Source organism: Leptidea sinapis, chromosome 46 (assembly GCF_905404315.1).
Source record: "Leptidea sinapis chromosome 46, ilLepSina1.1, whole genome shotgun sequence".
In the NCBI taxonomy this organism is placed as follows: domain Eukaryota; kingdom Metazoa; phylum Arthropoda; class Insecta; order Lepidoptera; family Pieridae; genus Leptidea; species Leptidea sinapis.
The window spans coordinates 2,749,085-2,766,911 of record NC_066310.1 but is presented as its reverse complement, the minus strand read 5'-3'; the positions used below and the strand labels follow the sequence as shown (position 1 = coordinate 2,766,911).

Here is a 17,827-nt window from a genome sequence, read left to right as displayed (position 1 = left end):
TGTGTGTTCTGTGCTGTGTGCAGCTGTGCTCAAAAGTCAAAACTGATAAATTACCACTTGTGAAGAGTGAATGAATTCAGTATTGCATAAAAAAAATATATATATACTTTGATCTTTTTAATATAACAGTAATGTAATTTGAGTTTAGGCTGATCGCTTAAGGTAAAAGTCATAATATTAAACTAAGGGCTCTTTAATTTTATCTGAACAGCGGCCATGAATAAAAATAACAATCCTTAGATTTGTCGCATTCAACCAAAATACAAAGATTTCTTCAACTTTCAATAACAAACAAGTATACTTAACATCGCTTTTAGAATGTCATCAAATGCTGATAACGAAGATGATTCTTTCATCATAATCTTGGAGTCATCCCCTAGACCCAACATGGATGTTAAGTTCGACACGATCGCAAATGGTGTTGTGGATATACAAGATACAAACAATATACCTGAAGAAGCATCTTTATCTCTCCAATCAATATTCTGCTTCAAAGATAGCGTAAGTACAAAATGGTGTAACCATTTTGGATTTAGAGGTGTTTTGATTAACAATAAAATTTTATTGTCTTATTTCAAACAGGACAACATCTGTCTGGTACAGCTATACTAGTAAATTAGTGGTTTGCTAAGCAGTAGCATATGTTGGTTGAGAGCTTTGGATATGACTCCAAAGCTCTCAATCTCTGAATGTGTGTTACAATCGCAAATAGTCCATAGAAATTAAATTTTTGGTGCAAATTTAATGTGTATATTTTATCCCATAATGGCGGAAAACACTTAAAAAAATAACAAATAAATCATAAGTGTCATTTGGAACTTCAATCGAGAATTCGTGGTATTTGCTCTCTCAATATTTATTTAAGGCAAATTGTGTTTTAAAATATTCATATTTGTAGATTGCAGCAATGTTATTGAAACATGTTTCTGTGTAGAAAAAAATATTTTTCCTGCTTATTTATCTCTTTGTTTAAATTGTTAATTTAAAAAATGTATGATCTTATCTTTCTATTGTATGTTGCATGTAGGATATTGAACCTCTGCTAGTAATATTGTACAAAAAAATATAAACTTTTTTTCTATTTCCAGCCATCTCCAGCAAGCATGATGATTGCAAGCACTCTTGTAACAGAAGATAGAAGCATGGAAGAGCTACAGAAGCGGTTTGGTGAACTCTTGGATGAGAATGTGGTGCTGAAAGAGACATTGAAGGACAATAATGACTCCATGAAAGAGCAGTTTATGTTGATTGCTTCATGCCAGGAGGACATGTTGCAGACACACAAAGTGTACCGAGAAAAGTTTGATGAGACAAGAGAGCTTGTTGCCAAAGTAAGTTATTTTAAGTTATATTGGCCAACATATATTGTTTGTAAGAAAACATAAACATAAATTAAATTTGCAGCTTCGTCGGGAGAACAAAAAGCTAAAGGATGACATAGCACTCAGTTCTCTATCAGTCTCCATAGCAGAGAGCAGGTCGGGTGCCTCATCTGCCGTTGAGTTTGTGACATCACCAGACGACGATGTTGTTGAGAAACTTGTGGCTCAATTGGAGCTAGTAGAGAAGCAAAGGAGGGAGGTTTGTTGATCCTGTTTTATTTAGTTGTTGTGCAAATAATTTTTTGCAGTGTAGTTTTACCTAAGAATCAAGTAAAAGTTTTTTTTTATGGAATAGGAGGACAAATAAGCGTACGGGTCACCTGTTGTTATGTGATCACCGCCACCCACAATCTCTTGCAACACAAGAGGAATCACAGGAGTGTTGCCGGCCTTTAAGGAAGGTGTACACGCTTTTTTTGAAGGTACCCATGCTTATTGTCCTGGAAACAGCACAAGGAAGTTCATTCCACAGCTTTGTAGTATGTGGAAGAAAACCGCACTGTGGAGGACTGCCACACATCCAGATGGTGGGGATGATATCCTAACTTGTGGAGTGTCGTGCGAAGGTGGAATTCGACGGCAGGAATCAGGTTAAACAGCTCTTCGGAACACTCCCCGTGATAAACATGTGATTGCTGTACTGAATCTATTCCTTTCTTTATATCTACTCTTTTGTGTTGTTTTTTATGATTAATCACTTCTTTAATTTGTTAATGCTGTAAAAATTTAAAAAGAAAGACAACTATCACAAAAACACTTCTTTACATTAAAGCTCAATTTTTCAGAAGTGGTGAAATAATCTGCATCATAAGTATCATTTTGACCGAAGTGAATAAATGATTTTTCTTTCAAAAAACGGCATTAAAAAAAAAGGCATTTATTATTTCTCAAAATTGATTCCTTTAGAATTCTTTTTGATGTCATTTCTTATACTACTAGATACTACTACCGCTTCGGAAACAAATGTAACTTGAAACTGTCAAATGTCAAAGCTCAGTAGCTAGTCAAAGTACAACCATATTATTTTGGTTTTTGACTTACAAAGTCTTATCTTAGGAGAGACCGAGAGATCTGGATAGTCAAAAACATTTAAGACATTGAGTTTCGGTTGCTCTTTTGCTAACAAATTTGTTTTGACTATTTGGCTAATTAGCTCTATCTAATAAATACTATGTGAACTTTTAAAGTGTCTATTATGTATGTAAGACTAATATCATTATCAGGTAATACTTGAAAATGAGAAACTGACCTGGCAGAAGGAATCATTGGAAAAAATCGCAGATATGATGACAAAGGAAAGAGATGATCTTAAAGATAAAATCCAGAAAATTGAGATAGAAATTTCTGAGAGATTCAAGGATGAGATTGTAAAGAAAAATGTAATAATTAAGCAAAATGAAGAAAAAATTATCCAACTCAAGAACCAAGTCAAAGCAGCTGTGATTAAATTAGCAGATAGTGAAAATGTTAAGGTATCTGACATCTGTTATTATTTTTTTTGAATCATTGTGAGCACCATAATGGGTCACACATCACTACATAAGCACCATTTCACAATAGGAGTAACAGACAGCCCTAAGTGCAGAGATTGTCTGGTTGAGGACAATATGGATCACTTATGTAATACTAGCATGTGCAGGAGTGGGTAAATATTGAGTAAAAACCTTAGTAAATATGAGCTCGCTCTAAGAAATTTTTGAACACTTGGGTGTGCTCTGAATTTCTGGAAAGAGCTGGACTGGTTGGAGTGACTGGCCAACACTGCATGCAATATGGACCCAACTAAGTGGTTAAATTGCCAATTTTAATGAAATGGTATTTAAAATATATTAATTTTTTGAGTACGTTTTATATGTCGCCCGCGTGAGCTCGACAATATGCTATGTGTAAGAATTCTTAAATCTGAAAAAGGCCCATAATGACCGCTAACATTCTTGTGATACCATGGTTGGTTAAAAATGATCACTTATCACCAGGTGATTTGTATTCTTGTTGGCCACCTAATGTATTAATAAATAGCACAGGAACATCATAAGAAACAATAAAACATTAAAGATATACACTACTTAAAATATGCAAGCCATATTAGGTCCCCAACCCCATTTGAAAAGTTTGTGAGTCAATGGAATTAACAAACAAACAAATGTAAGAACCAAGATCTTTGCAATGTACTTTAGGTAAAGAAAATTTTTATACCAGCGTGCACATAGACAAATTTTCTCTTAAATTATTTCTTTAAGTTCTTAAAGATAGATAGATATATAAGATAGATCGGGAATAGAATATTTATGATTGAGTTACAATAAAATCTTTTTTTTAGAATTTGAATACTAGCCTCTTAGAACCTTAATGACATTCATACAATTAAAAAAAAGTTCAAAAACAAAAACTATTTTGGTTTAAAGTTGACACGTCGTTGACAGAAATGGAGCTCACGCGTGAACATTTTCCTGTCATAATTTATAACAATTTTCGTCGCGGTTTATCTCAAGGTAAATGTCTCAGTGAACTTGTTTCGATTTATGATGTTGAAGCACCGAGTCAAACGACAATAATCCGCTGGTATGCCGAGTTCCGACACGGTTGTGTGTCGCTCAGCACTGTTTCTTCTGCAGGTCGACCAAAAACAGCGGTTACGCCTGAAAACATCGCAGCTGTGCGAACTATTGTATTAGTTGACCGTCATGTGACATACGAGCAGATTCAGGCTGTTATCAGTGTCAGAATGTGTGCAATTCAGTCGATATTACATAATGAACTTTGTGTAAGAAAGCTAGTTTCCCGATGGGTACCCCACAATTTGTCCGAAGAGCAAAAGGCGGCTCGTGTAGGCTGGTGCCGGAATACTCTGCAACGCTTCAACGGAGGGAAGTCAAATGCCGTTTATAATATCGTCCCAAGTGACGAATCATGGATTTATTCATACAAACCTGAAAGAAAACATCAGTCAGAAGTTTGGGTCTTCGAAGACGAGGCCTAACCAACGAAAGTGGTTCGCTCCCGCAGCGTGTCAAAGAAAATAGTCGCTACGTTTGTCTCGAAAAAGGGGCATGTTGCTACAATTCCTTTACAGGATCACAGAACGGTTACCGCTGAGTGGTATATCACGGTTTGTTTGCCAGTAATGATAGCCGAACTTCGAAAAAATAACACGAAACGTCGCATCATCTTACATTACGAAAATGCGATCTCCTATACCGCTCGGAATACAAATGATTTTTTGAAGCAGGAAAACGTTGAGCTGATGGGCCATCCTCCGTACAGTCCTGACCTGAGCCCAAACGATTTCTTTACATTCGCTACAATGAAATATTTATTACGCGGTCAACGGTTTGAAGACCCCGAAGCAGCTGTGGAAGTGTACAAATCAGCCATTTTGTCAACATCAACTTCAGACTGGAATTACTGTTTTAATGATTGGTTTGCACGAATGGAAAAGTGGATTAAGTTGAACGGAGAATACTTAAAAAAATAATAAAATACAATTTACCTATTCTGTGCATGTGGTTTTTCTTATTCCCGATCATTTCAGTGTGCCCCTCGTACATTAAAGATTTTCACAAAATAACAGGAGGTAGCACCAAAAAAAAACTTTCTTTGTAATTTTTCTTTGCACATCAAGTTTCAATTCACATTAAAATTGAGTTGCACATAACTATAAAGTTTTCTTTGGAGCTAAAACTACCATCCATTAAAAAAGACTGCCTCAAACCTGAGAAGATCGGACGCAAGAAACTCAGCGGGCTTTTTTTATATATAAATAAATAAATAAAAATATGGATTACAATGTGATATCATGCAATAAACATTTATAATTAAAGAGCCTGAGGGTGTTCGCTTCATTCCCAGTCTGTGACGTAATTAAGAAAATCGTTTATGCTATAGTAACCTTTCCCACATAAACGTTTTTTAACAGTTCTTTTAAATTTCGTAACACATTACATATGATATCAAAGTGCCCTGTGCCGGTGGCATTTGCAAACCGGTACCATATAGCAATATTATTTTTGTTTATATTATAGTTGTATTATATGTTTTAATACTATGAACGTAATGTTGTTACTAATTGTTATTTTATTTTGAAGATACCAACAGATGAAATTACAAAGAGGGATGCATTGATAAAACAATATGAGGATAAAATGACTTTATTACAGAATAAACTCAAAGCTGCACAGCAAAAAATATTGGATTTGGAAATGTTATTATTTATATCTAAACATTTTAAAAATCAATGAGTACAGAATGCAAGGCATACCTTAAGCACAACTTAACTGAAGTTCAATTGGTACAGGAAAGATTTGTACCAATCAAAGGCTCTTCAGTGGAGGAATGGGTGCACCCACATACTCATAACTTTTCAAAGTGAAGACCTTCAATTGGTCCAAAACTAGTTGGTACCTGCACTCACTGAACATATGCTAAGCCTTCAGTCTTATATTAGTATTTGTTTATTTATATCTCGAACATATATTTGAAATGGCTTAAGCCATTCTCACACATTCAATTGTCTTGTGCCAAAGTTTGGCGAGACAACATCTACTGAGGATGCCTCGTGGAGAGGCGAAACACTTGTCAAATTGTTTGAAGACGAATATTGGCAGAATTAACACTCGAGAGAACTCAATACATTTATATGTATGGATTTCCGCAAACTTTTACAATTTGTGATTTATTTTCAAGATACTGTCGGATGAGATTACAAAGAGGGATCTAACGATAAAGCAATTACAAGATAAAGTAACTCGGCGACAGGATGAACTCAAAGCCGCACAGATTAAAATATTAGATTTGGAAAATATCAAGGTAATCCCTTATAATTTACTTCTTAATATTTTAAATCATACCAACTATTCAATATATTAACTGCTTCTTTACCATTAAATTATTTTTTATTTCACTTAAATGTGGGTCTTCTACAAGTCTTGAAAAACTAAAAATAGTAATTGTAAGTTTTATTAATGAAAACCGCATGAAAGCACATATCTTGAAGGCTCCATTTTTTATACCATATTTTTAATAGTAATAAATTAATATAGATTAAATTAATCTAAATTTAATAATAAGTAATGTAATAAAAATATTGCACTGTGATTAGTTTTTAGTAAATTGGATCTCTTGTACAGAGTGGATATTACATTCAGTCATTCTGTTACATATGTATTATGTATGTATATTTTATGTACATCGTATTAACCTGTTCATTCAAGTGATGAAATTATTCTACTTTTATTGGTCTGTGTGAAAAAGTTGAATTAAAGAAGATTTTTATTGAATGTTCAAAGATTTTGTTACATACATAGATACAAGTAAAAATAATACTAAAAGTTATACTTATATCTTTGTAGCTATACTTGGTGTATCTGGAAAACAGCACTTAACGAGTTATTGAGGTTGAACAACCAATCTAGCCAGGCCAGGTTGTTGTTAAAATGTTGTTGGAGTTTTCAAAATTAGCGTAGTTCAGTTACCCAGGTCTATTTAGGTATATTTCAAAAGTTTACATCATTTCTTAATGAATCATAAAAAAAGGGACAAGACGAGCAGGACGTTCAGCTGATGGTAATTGATACGCCCTGCCTATAACAACGCAGTGCCACTCAGGATTCTTGAAAAACCCCAAAATTCTGAGCGGCACTACAATTGCGCTTGAGACATTAGATGTTTATAATTATTTGTACAGTAATTATTACATTAGCTACGACGCCCTTCAGACCGAAACACAATAATGTTTACACATTACTGCTTCACGGCAGAACTCCCGGTACCTCCCACTGGTGATATGATATAATTGCTGTGTGTAGAGAGAGGGACTTGATGCCTTCTGTAGTCACAGTGACAGGATCCATACATGTTCCAACACAGAGGTTATATTCTAGGAAATAAGATCAAAAGGGGTTTTTTTTATAACAAATTTTAATACCACCTACTAAAAATTCACAAACAAGCTAACATCTAAATAATTAACTTTTAAATGAAATAGATCAATTTGTTACGCATCTAAGAATAAATTTCAAATAACACAACGACTAATATTCGAACAGAAATTGGGCAGAGTAATACCCTAACTCGTTAACGGTTGCAACGGAAATGTGTTGACGCCTTTTTTTTTTTGCGTCCAAACAGAGAGAAAGGGCTACCCTCCGGGATAACGACGGGAGGGAGGTGGTGAATGCTCATGCATACCAACGCAGCCTAAGTCTGCCTAGGCTATGTGGGACTCACGTGAAAAACCTAGGTGCCTACCCACTAAACACCACCTAAAGTTGGCTTTGGGCAGGTGCCCTCTAAGCCTTCATCGAAAGCGACCTTCTCTTGGGGAGAGAGAGGCGCAAGCGGCACTCCCTATGGAGTATCCGCTGGGATCAATGTGTCGACGCCAGGAGACGTTGAATTTAATAGACGTCTTCACCCTGTCCACCTGTCACTGTCAAAAATATATAACCTTATTTATATTATTATTTCAGTTGGAGTTCACCCGCTACAAGGCAGGTGTGGGCGATATGATAAAGGCATACAACGAACAGATAAATGAGCTGAAGATCAGACTTAAAAGTGTACAGACTACTGTAAGTAACCCTATATTTCCAATCATTATCAGCACCGTTTTTTTTTAAATCGTAAATGTCCGTGGCTTAACCATGTGGCTAATACCTTTCACTCATAACCACGTGAAAGAGATTTTTTTTATGAAAATAAGAGACGAGACGAGCAGGACGTTCCGCTGATGGTAATTGATACGCCCTGCCTATTACAACGCAGTGCCACTCGGGATTCTTGAAAATCCCAAAAATTCTGAGTGGCACTACAATTGCGCTCGTCACCTTGAGACATAAGATGTTAAGTCTCACTTGCCCAGTAATTTCACTAGCTACGGTGCCCTTCAGGCCGAAACACAGAAGTTTCTACACATTACTGCTTCACGGCAGGAATAGGCGCCGTTGTGGTACCTATAATCTAGCCGGCATCTTGTGCAAAGGAGCCTCTCACTTGTAAGTGTTTAAAACTTTCCAATAGCAGCGCAACGGAAGCGTCATATTTTTTTTTCAATTTGTGATAGTTCAAATTGCCATGTGACAAATGGCTAAATTGGATTTAAATAAAATTACCTAGAAAATAAATATTTACTGTGAGTGGCGGATCGTCGCCTGTTGTCATTGTTGAACCAACAGCACACAAAAAATTAAACTTATTACAAAAATATTATGCGATGGCCGACTGCCAATTACAGGTTCACATTATTTATGGTACAACATTTAACTATGATTCAATAAAAAAAAAACGTATAAATATAAAGATTTTGTGTGTAGTGCGTATGTCTTAGGTCGTTATCAACTCCTCGATTACAGTATACTTAAAATGATTTCCTTTTTGAAAGAGCTTTTAGTATGGACGAATATATCTGTTGGTAAGAAATGTTTATTATAGCAACTAAGGGTACGGCAGACCACCGAATTCTGGGCATAAATAGAGTGAGTAATTTGGACATTAAAAAGGGAATGTTATATACAAAATGTGGAAAACCGGCAGGAGACTAACTTGAGAAGTCGTGAGGCAACCGGCCATGGATATCCACAACACCAGGGGTTAAGATATGTGTTGCCAGCGAGAGTATACTGTTTGAAGGTTCCCTAGTTGTATCAAAGTCAAATATTTTTTTTTCCGATTAAGCTTGAATTAAGCGCGTTTGAATCGTCACTATAAATATTTCCTTTCTTCAAATTACTGAATCTACCATATGTACGAAAAAAGTTGTGCTCGTCAGAAGATCATACAAGAAACTCAACGGCCACTCTATTATCAAATAGAGTGATTTACAATGGCTGTAGTATACAAAACAAATTAGTTTGTTAGGTGCTGCATATAATATATGAATGGCACCACAACCAGCACGTATATAACCCACCTCCTGCCCATGGTCTTACCGACCTTTCGGTCATCAAGACCTAGGTACCGAACGAAACATCGGGAGATGTACCAGATTTAAGGTCCGGCACATTTTCTTGACTCCCTTCAAGTACTCTTTTTTTTTTAATATACGTCCCTAGGTGGCCCTTTCTGGGGGCGGCCGACCACAGATACGTCTGCTTCGTCGCCGTTCTCTCCTTCTTCCTAGTCTCCTCTTCTTCTCTTGGTCTTCCTTTCTCTGTCTTCGTCAAAGCAGCACGTATACTCGTATATATGTAGTTTGCACGGGGCTTTTAAAGAGAATGAGTTAAGGTAGTGGTGAATGGACAATTTGGAGAAGCATAAGCGCCGATAACAAAATACAAGATTGTTTTGGTCCTCGCTTACCGTTGTAATTGCTTGGGTCCTCATGCCCTTACCCTACGCATTTTACTGGCGAAGAGTTGCTATAGGTATAGATGGTGTTGACTTTATACAGCAGGCATTGTAAATAAATAACTAATCAATGTCAGTATTAAGGCCAGCAAGAAGCTCGGATATGAATACTATAGAACACCTATTGCAAGAGTTGAAGAGAAGAGTCAAATCGTCTAAATTAGATATCTCAATAGATTTCTTTTTTATGAAAATAAGGGACGAGACGGGCAGGACGTTCTTGATGGTAATTGATACGCCCTGCCCATTACAATGCAGTGCCGCTCAGGATTCTTGAAAAACCCAAAAATTCTGAGCGGCACTACAATTACGCTCGTCACCTTGAGACATAAGATGTTAAGTCTCATTTGCCCAGTAATTTCACTAGCTACGGTGCCCTTCAGACCGAAACACAGTATTGTTTACACATTACTGCTTCACGGCAGAAATAGATGCCGCTGTGGTACCCATAATCTAGCCGGCGTCCTGTGCAAAGGTGCCTCCCACTGGTATACAGTCATATATGTATCATGGTAGATCATGCCCCGGAGACGATTCGCCAGCTTAAAACATAATATATACAAGATGAGTGGGATAAAAATCCCACAACACATGATTGTAACTCATACAATCAACAAACCAGTAATTAGACCACATGGAAGCGGTTATTAGAGAAAACAAGAGATTTTTGAATTATTATTATTAGAAGTGTATAATCGTGCATCATAATATAATTTCACTAGCAGACAGACGAACGTTATTAGATACAATGTTCTTATTTAATATAATAAATAATCTTCTGGACTCCCCAACATTACTTAGCTAGTATTAACTTCAATGTACTACTAAAACGAACGAGAAATACGCCTCTTTTCTCATTAACATTTTACACTACCAAATATGGTAAAAATTCTCCCATTAACAGAATTTGTAAGCCAGAATTACAACGAAGTTCGAATGTCGAACTAGATACGAAAAATGTTACTGGAGCAATATAAAACGAACAAATAGGTACATTAATACACGCACATATACACAAACACACACTACACGCACACATACACATCCAAACATAAAATATACACTATAACCGATTATAACATAATATAATAATAGATATATATATATTTAATTCGCATTCATACCCATAATATTATTCTTATAATGTTTAAACTATACATATTACTATGTTAAAGTAATTTAAGTTGAAAACTCATTAGTTGATTTTTGTTTATGTAGAGAGACCTGTAATTGGCTATTATATGTACACTAATTTTTAAAACTAATTTGTAATATTTATGCTGTTGGTCTTTTCAATAAATAAATAAAAATAGCCAATAATTAGTAAAATTTTTACTTCCAGGTTTTCCAACCATTGAGATTTTCGGTGAATAATGACGATAAGACACCTGACTCCTCAAAATATGTGCACAACATGAAACTGTATGACCAGACCCTGAAGCACTTAGCAGACTATATGAATACAACGACCAATGGGTATGTACTACAAAAAAATTTATAATAATTTATTTATTTGTATAGATATCCCAGTACATTCTGCCTGTTGGTATACATAATTGGAGGAGAAACTTACAGCTTATTTTAAACTAGGTACTAAGATACATTTAAGAATGAGATCACAAAAAGTTTATTATAAAAATAAACAAAAGACTATACAATATAATATATGTATATTCGAGATAATGTAGTAATTGTACGAACAAAGAGGGTTCAGTGATTTTCTAGTAATATGTTTTGCTCACTGGCAGCCCTGTCTCATTCCCCGTGTAGGTATCGAAATCTTAAGTACGTGCGTCGGCCTCTACAGAGTAGGCCAGCCAGTAGGGACTCACGAGCGAGCAATGACGCACGCGCGAGCTTTCTTGTCGCCTACAGATCCGACCGATATTTTAAAAATGAAGAAACATAAATAAAGCAAAGCATATTAAAGGTTTTTAAGCTTCCCAAAGACTCTGAAACAATCTAATTTAAAGTGATTATTATTATAATGAAATTTCCATCCATGATAGCTGCCTAGTTATTTACTATATATTAAGTAGGTTTGACTATATCGTGGACTTCCAACGCATACATTACTATCTGCAACTCATGTAGGTTTGACAACGAAAGAATATTGATTTAAAATTAAGATTACATACCTATTTATATTATTGAAAAAACTAAGCTATTTTATAAGATGACCTTAAACTAGGTAGGTACAGTTTTAGGTAAAGAAGTCAACCCTAATGTCGTCAGAAGAGGTAACAGTCACGCGATAGAAAGAGACGCAACATCTAGGTGAATAAAAATGTAGGTTAGTAAGTAGCGCTGTGCGATCTGAATTACACCTTATTGTATGACCGTAAGAGTCCCTATTTCTTGAAATGAAATGATTTATTTGTATGAATCGTGGTCACATAGTTGTTAACAATTAATTGGTGTACAGCACAATTCGCCAATATATCGGCATACAAATATTTGATGCTCAATATTAGAATTTTTATATTTATACATCACTAATATGTTTATTAATGTAATGTTTTACATAGTTTTAATTATAATATAATATTAAATAAACATTAGTTTGTAGGTACCTCTCAAAAAATTACATTTAATACTATTATTTTTGGCTAAAGAATTCTGTTAAACTATAAAAGCATTTATTTATTAGCCATAATTTTAATTTTTTATGCATTAATGTTTTAGGCATCTCTCTAATATTCTTTGGAAGGTGGTTAAATACCCTAATATACATAACATTTGCGTTATTTTGATGAAGCGCTGTTCTACAGTATGGCATCAGAAGGCGAGTTGGATCTCTTAATCCTAATATGGAATAGTCCTTTGCTGGTTTAAAAAGTTCACCATGTTTTTTAATGAACATACAAATTTCTAATATATATAGACCAGTAAGCGTTAACAGATGATGCTTTTTGAATAATGGTCTACACGATTCTAGAGGACTTTGCATAAAGCTCTTATACATTTTTTTCTTGACTTCCGTAGTTGTTTTATTATATATTTTTTGTCACTGGCAAATATATATACTCCTCAAAATCAATAAAATATATAAACACTAGCTGTGATACACTAAGGTATTTTTTTTTTATGAAAATAATACGGTAATTGATACGCCCTGCATTGATATTCTGAGCAGCACTACAATAATTGCACTAGTCATCTTAAGATATAAGATGTTTAGTCTCATTTGCCCAGTAATTTCACTAGATGAGGTGCCCTACAGACCGTAACACAATATATTTTACACATTACTGCTTCACGGCAGAAATAGGTGCCGTTGTGGTACCCATAATCAAGCCGGGATCATATTATCATCAAGAAGTTGCCTCTCTTTCTATCGTGATTCTTACCTCTTCTGACGTCATTAGGTAAAGTTCTTTCGATGTTATACTAAAAAAATAAATTGATAAATTTGGTTTCAGTACAACGGACAGTCTCGTACAAACACTTGAAATATTTACATCGCTACAAGAGTACAAGATAGACACAGCATCCATCGAGAAGGTGAGGTCTCGGCTTCTTGATGCCAAGAAACTCATTGAGCAACATCACACATCTACTGTTAATAATGTGTAAGTGAACATAATATTATTCAAGTTATACTTCTTCAGGTGCGTTATAAAAAAATGATGATAGTGAAATTTTAAGATGCGCGCGCATCACTGTGAAGTTGGTTCCTAAAATTTTTTGACGTTTGCGACATTAGTTAGTTTTTTTTTTGGTTTCTTCGTCCATTATTAAGATAGGCAAAGGGGTCCCGTACAGCCTAATTAAGTAATAATTAAATGTTAAAGCCGTCGTTGTAAGATTTTTACCATATTGTTCTTTCTACAAACGTAGAATAGCACGAGGAATAAATAATTTTAAGGATTTTTGCTTTGTTAGGCCAAAGAAGTACAACTTCTTGCATGCATGGGTACATACACACTTTTTATTTTATTTGTGATAGCTGATCAAGTGTTACACACTGCCAACCGCTCTTGGGTACTTCAAAAACAAAACTTCTGAACAGCATTACTGTAGTACTTATCTTGAGATTTTGAAACCATGATCAACTTTTTTTCGGATCACGGGCAATTAAATGAAAATTTTTGGAAAGTTATTCGATGTAGGGTATTAAAATCGCGTTTCTAATCTTAACTTAATCTTTAAACGAGCAATTCTTGTTTATATATACCCAGTCTGAAACTCGAAAACGGCTTCAACGATTTTAATGAAATTTAGTATACAGGTAGTTTCGGGAGCGAGAAATCGATCTATCGTTTCAATTTTAAAAAATGTAGTTTTATCCGTGTTTTGAAGAGAAACAGCTATAATAACATTAGAATACAAAGGTAAATTTTGCCACTATAAACAAGACTATTATATCTCAGATGGGACATTGGGTGATTCAGAAAGCAGAAGACCCCGGTTCGAATGCAGATGTCTTATTAGTAGAGACCGTATTATATGCAAATGCATGTTGCATATGCTTTTGCATGTTTAGTACCTTTTCAGCGGTAGTTGCATATTTTGGAAAAATGAAAATAATTGTTCATATTTACGCTCGATCTCGCTCATCGTTCGATGCTTTTCATAGTAAGCCCAAACATTGCACCCAAATTTAAATTCTGCCCAGTAACCTCAATAAACGTAGAACGCTCCTTTTCCGCTTACAAAAATTTACTAAGCGATCGTAGACACAATAAAATTTGTCTACAGAACATTTAGCACAGTACTTAGTAGTACATATTTTTAAAGGTAAATCTTAAATTTCATTGTTACCTAAGTATATATATCTTGAAACAGTTTTTTTCACAAATACGGTTGTCATAGCTTTTATAAAATAAAATAAAAATATGACTTATTTTTTTTTTGTTTAATTGTATGCATATTTTGGCCGTTTTTATGTATTTTCGTGCATATTTTGCCTATTTTACTTGCATATTTGTATGCACATTTTGGGCATTTTTTGTAGCATATAATCTAATCAATCTTAATCCGGTCTCTACTTATTAGTTTTTTGTTTGTCCAAGTTCTGTACATTCTTAAAAATCCGTGCAAGGCTCGGTCGTCCGGATAGATGATAGATAAGATCTCCAACAATAATTTCAATTCACTAGATGTTTCGTAGTCCGTTATAATAAGGTGAACACAGCAATATAAACATCAATTCACTCAGTCATTAAATCGCGGACCACTTGCATGAATAAATGAGAGTGAGAATTTAAATGTTACACGTCAGCTGATATGAGTCATTGACGCCGCCATATTGGCTCTCTGCCGAGCGCTTTTTACTTTACCCTTACTCCGCCGCCTCCTGTAATGACACATGCAATATATGGACGTAAACGTTTGAAGATTTATTGAATTAGGCGTTATTTTGCGGAAATTCATTATTATCTAAAAGAAATTAGCTAGATATCTTGAGTGTAAATTCCGCTACTAATTGTCTTCAAGCAATTCGACACGTGTTACGTCTCTACACGAGGCATCTTCAGGACAGTCTAGTGCCGAAACACGTGGAGAACATTTGAAGCGATGTGATACAAGTTTCACTTTAAAAAATTATATTGTAGTTCTAGTGTTAGTCCTCGTCGTTAAGAATTTGGATAATCTTAGCTTAAGCAGAGAAGGTGGTTATTGGGTATTAATTAAAAAATAATCCAGTGGGAGGCTCCTTTGCACAGGGAGCCGGCTAAATTATGGGTACCACAACGGCGCCTATTTCTGCCGTGAAGCAGTAATGTGTAAACATTACTGTGTTTCGGTCTGAAGGGCGCCGTAGCTAGTGAAATTACTGGGCAAATGAGACTAAACATCTTATGTCTCAAGGTGACGAGCGCAATTTTAGTGCCGCTCAGAACAGAAAGACGCCGCAGGGCGTATCAATTACCATCAGCTGAGCGTGCTGCTCGTCTCGTCCCTAATTTTCATAAAAAAAAAAAATAATCGTGTAAATTGTTATATGGGGATAATGGAGACACAAAGCCATGTTGCGACAGCTAAGTGAATAATAAAAATATATTTTCAGCGCACAAGTAAAGGGAGTACTGTCTATCTTCGAAAATATATTCAGCGATTACAAAGAGCTGTTGAAAATGAAAACTGAAGTAAAGGTAATTATTATTTCTATAATTGTATCTTTTGATATTCATAAAAATGAGATGTTCATAGAAACATGAGTGAATTTGCTAGAAACTTATAATGTCAACTACTCGGCTAAGTCGAGTTAGTTAAGTCTTTTGTGGGGCGATGTATATGCCTTTACAATAAGATCCCAGAAAATGTTCAAAACAAAAGTATTACGTTATTCAAAAGAATTGTAAAAAAACGTTTGTGTGGTAAAGGTTACTATAACATAAATGACTTTCTTAATGATACTACAAATTGGGAATAGAGCGACCGCCCTCAGGCTTTTAAATAATAAGTTTAATTGTACAATGTTACTTTGTAAACATATGTTTTGATGAAAAAAAAAACCCGCTGAGTTTGATGCGCCCGTTCTTCTCAGGTCTGTGGCATTCATTTTGGAATGGTTGGTAGTTTTTTGACTTTCAATAAGTGATGTCACATCCTATTTTGAATAAAAATATTTGAATTTGCTAAGAAACAGCAAACACCGGCAACAAAAGAAAAATGCAAATTCAAAACAAGCAACAAAATATACCCATAGAAATCCTAATTCTAATTCAGCTGTTGACAGTGGGGCATGAGACCGAACCCGATCGGTTTTGCTTTCAACGAGTAGAAATTAAAATTTAATAAGGAAATAAATACGAGTATACACATAGGAACTCTTAGTACAGGAAAACTAAAAACACAATAAAGATAAACTACGAACAAATAACAAAAATAAAACTCATGTCTATATGGGGTCTATGGGGTTCTTACTGAAAAATACATTAAAAACAACATACAAGAATTTATTGTAATCTCGGATAAGATAGCAAACAGTCCTACGGCTGTCTATACTATCTACAGGAGATACATTACTACATTCTACTGTCAGTAATTAGCTGTCAATAATCTGAAGCTGTCCCAATATACCCGATAAGTCATTCTTATCGCCCTATATTGGGACGCGTGAATTGCGATTTCCGTACAAACTTCTATCGCTGGTAAACTATACGTCGTCCCATTGACAGACAGCGTGTACGGATAAGGTGAGGTACCGTCGATAAGTTTATTCGGACTCCTGTCCCAGTCAACGATAGTTACCATTTTTATCTTACTTGAAGAGATAGACTGAATATTTGGAACGGCCGCTAGCAACCCATTCCTAAAGTGTAAGTATATGCTTCAATAGAAAATGCAAAAGATGTTACAAAAGCGTATTGTATTTGTTTTTTTTATTAAACACAATGGTAGATAATATTGTTATAGCTCTTCCATGTTTTTTTTAGAACATCTTATCCAAAAATGAAAGTGTTTTTAAGTTGTAACAATTCCACTGGGAGGCTCCTTTTCACAGAATGTCGGCTAGATTATGGGTACCACTGCGCAACTGTAATCAGACTAAGAGTTTTTGGGTTTTTTAAGAATCCTGTGTGTCACAGCATTGTAATGGGTAGAGCGTATCAATTACCATCAGCTGAACGTCCTGCTCGTCCCTTATTTTCGTTTAAAAAGAAATAGTTATATGTTAAATTTTAATTATTTCAGGTGGACCCGGCTTCTGGGTCTGTGGAGCAGTTGACCAAAGCGCTGATGGCTCGCGGTGAGGAGGTGCAGGCCCTCCAGAACGAAGTAGCGATGCTGGTGGGACACACAGACGATGTGGCGCTGCTCAAGGCTCAGCTAGAGTCCTTTAGGTCTGTACATGGTCACTTTTCATCACTTTTTATTCGTAATAATAATGCCTAGTTAACCTTGACTAGTTTAACAACAAAATAGTCCGGAAGTTTCTGCATGGAAAACATCGCCATTCTTTTTTTATGACAATAAGGTACGAGATGAGCAGGACGTTCATCTAATGGTAATTGATACGCCTCGCCCATTACAATGTAGTACCGCTCAGGATTCTTGAAAATTCTCAAAATTCTGATCGGCACCACAATTGCGCTCGTCTCCTTGAGGCATAAGATGTTAATGTATCTCGTTTATCCAGTAATTTCGTGAAA

General features: G+C 35.3%; 1 protein-coding gene across 2 annotated transcripts in view; it reads left to right on the top strand.

Annotated features, from left to right (window-relative positions):
* Positions 1-17,827, top strand: part of LOC126977935 (optineurin-like) — a 35,766-nt gene continuing 17,939 nt past the window's right edge. For both annotated transcript variants that reach the window (XM_050826631.1, XM_050826630.1), the window contains exons 1-11: positions 1-162; positions 318-501; positions 1,089-1,331; positions 1,405-1,581; positions 2,606-2,854; positions 6,066-6,188; positions 7,850-7,951; positions 11,068-11,201; positions 13,148-13,297; positions 15,739-15,823; positions 17,370-17,518. In XM_050826631.1, coding sequence (XP_050682588.1) covers positions 319-501; positions 1,089-1,331; positions 1,405-1,581; positions 2,606-2,854; positions 6,066-6,188; positions 7,850-7,951; positions 11,068-11,201; positions 13,148-13,297; positions 15,739-15,823; positions 17,370-17,518 — 1,595 coding nt within the window. In that variant the 5' untranslated portion in view covers positions 1-162; position 318. The remainder of the gene's footprint in view (positions 163-317; positions 502-1,088; positions 1,332-1,404; positions 1,582-2,605; positions 2,855-6,065; positions 6,189-7,849; positions 7,952-11,067; positions 11,202-13,147; positions 13,298-15,738; positions 15,824-17,369; positions 17,519-17,827) is intronic.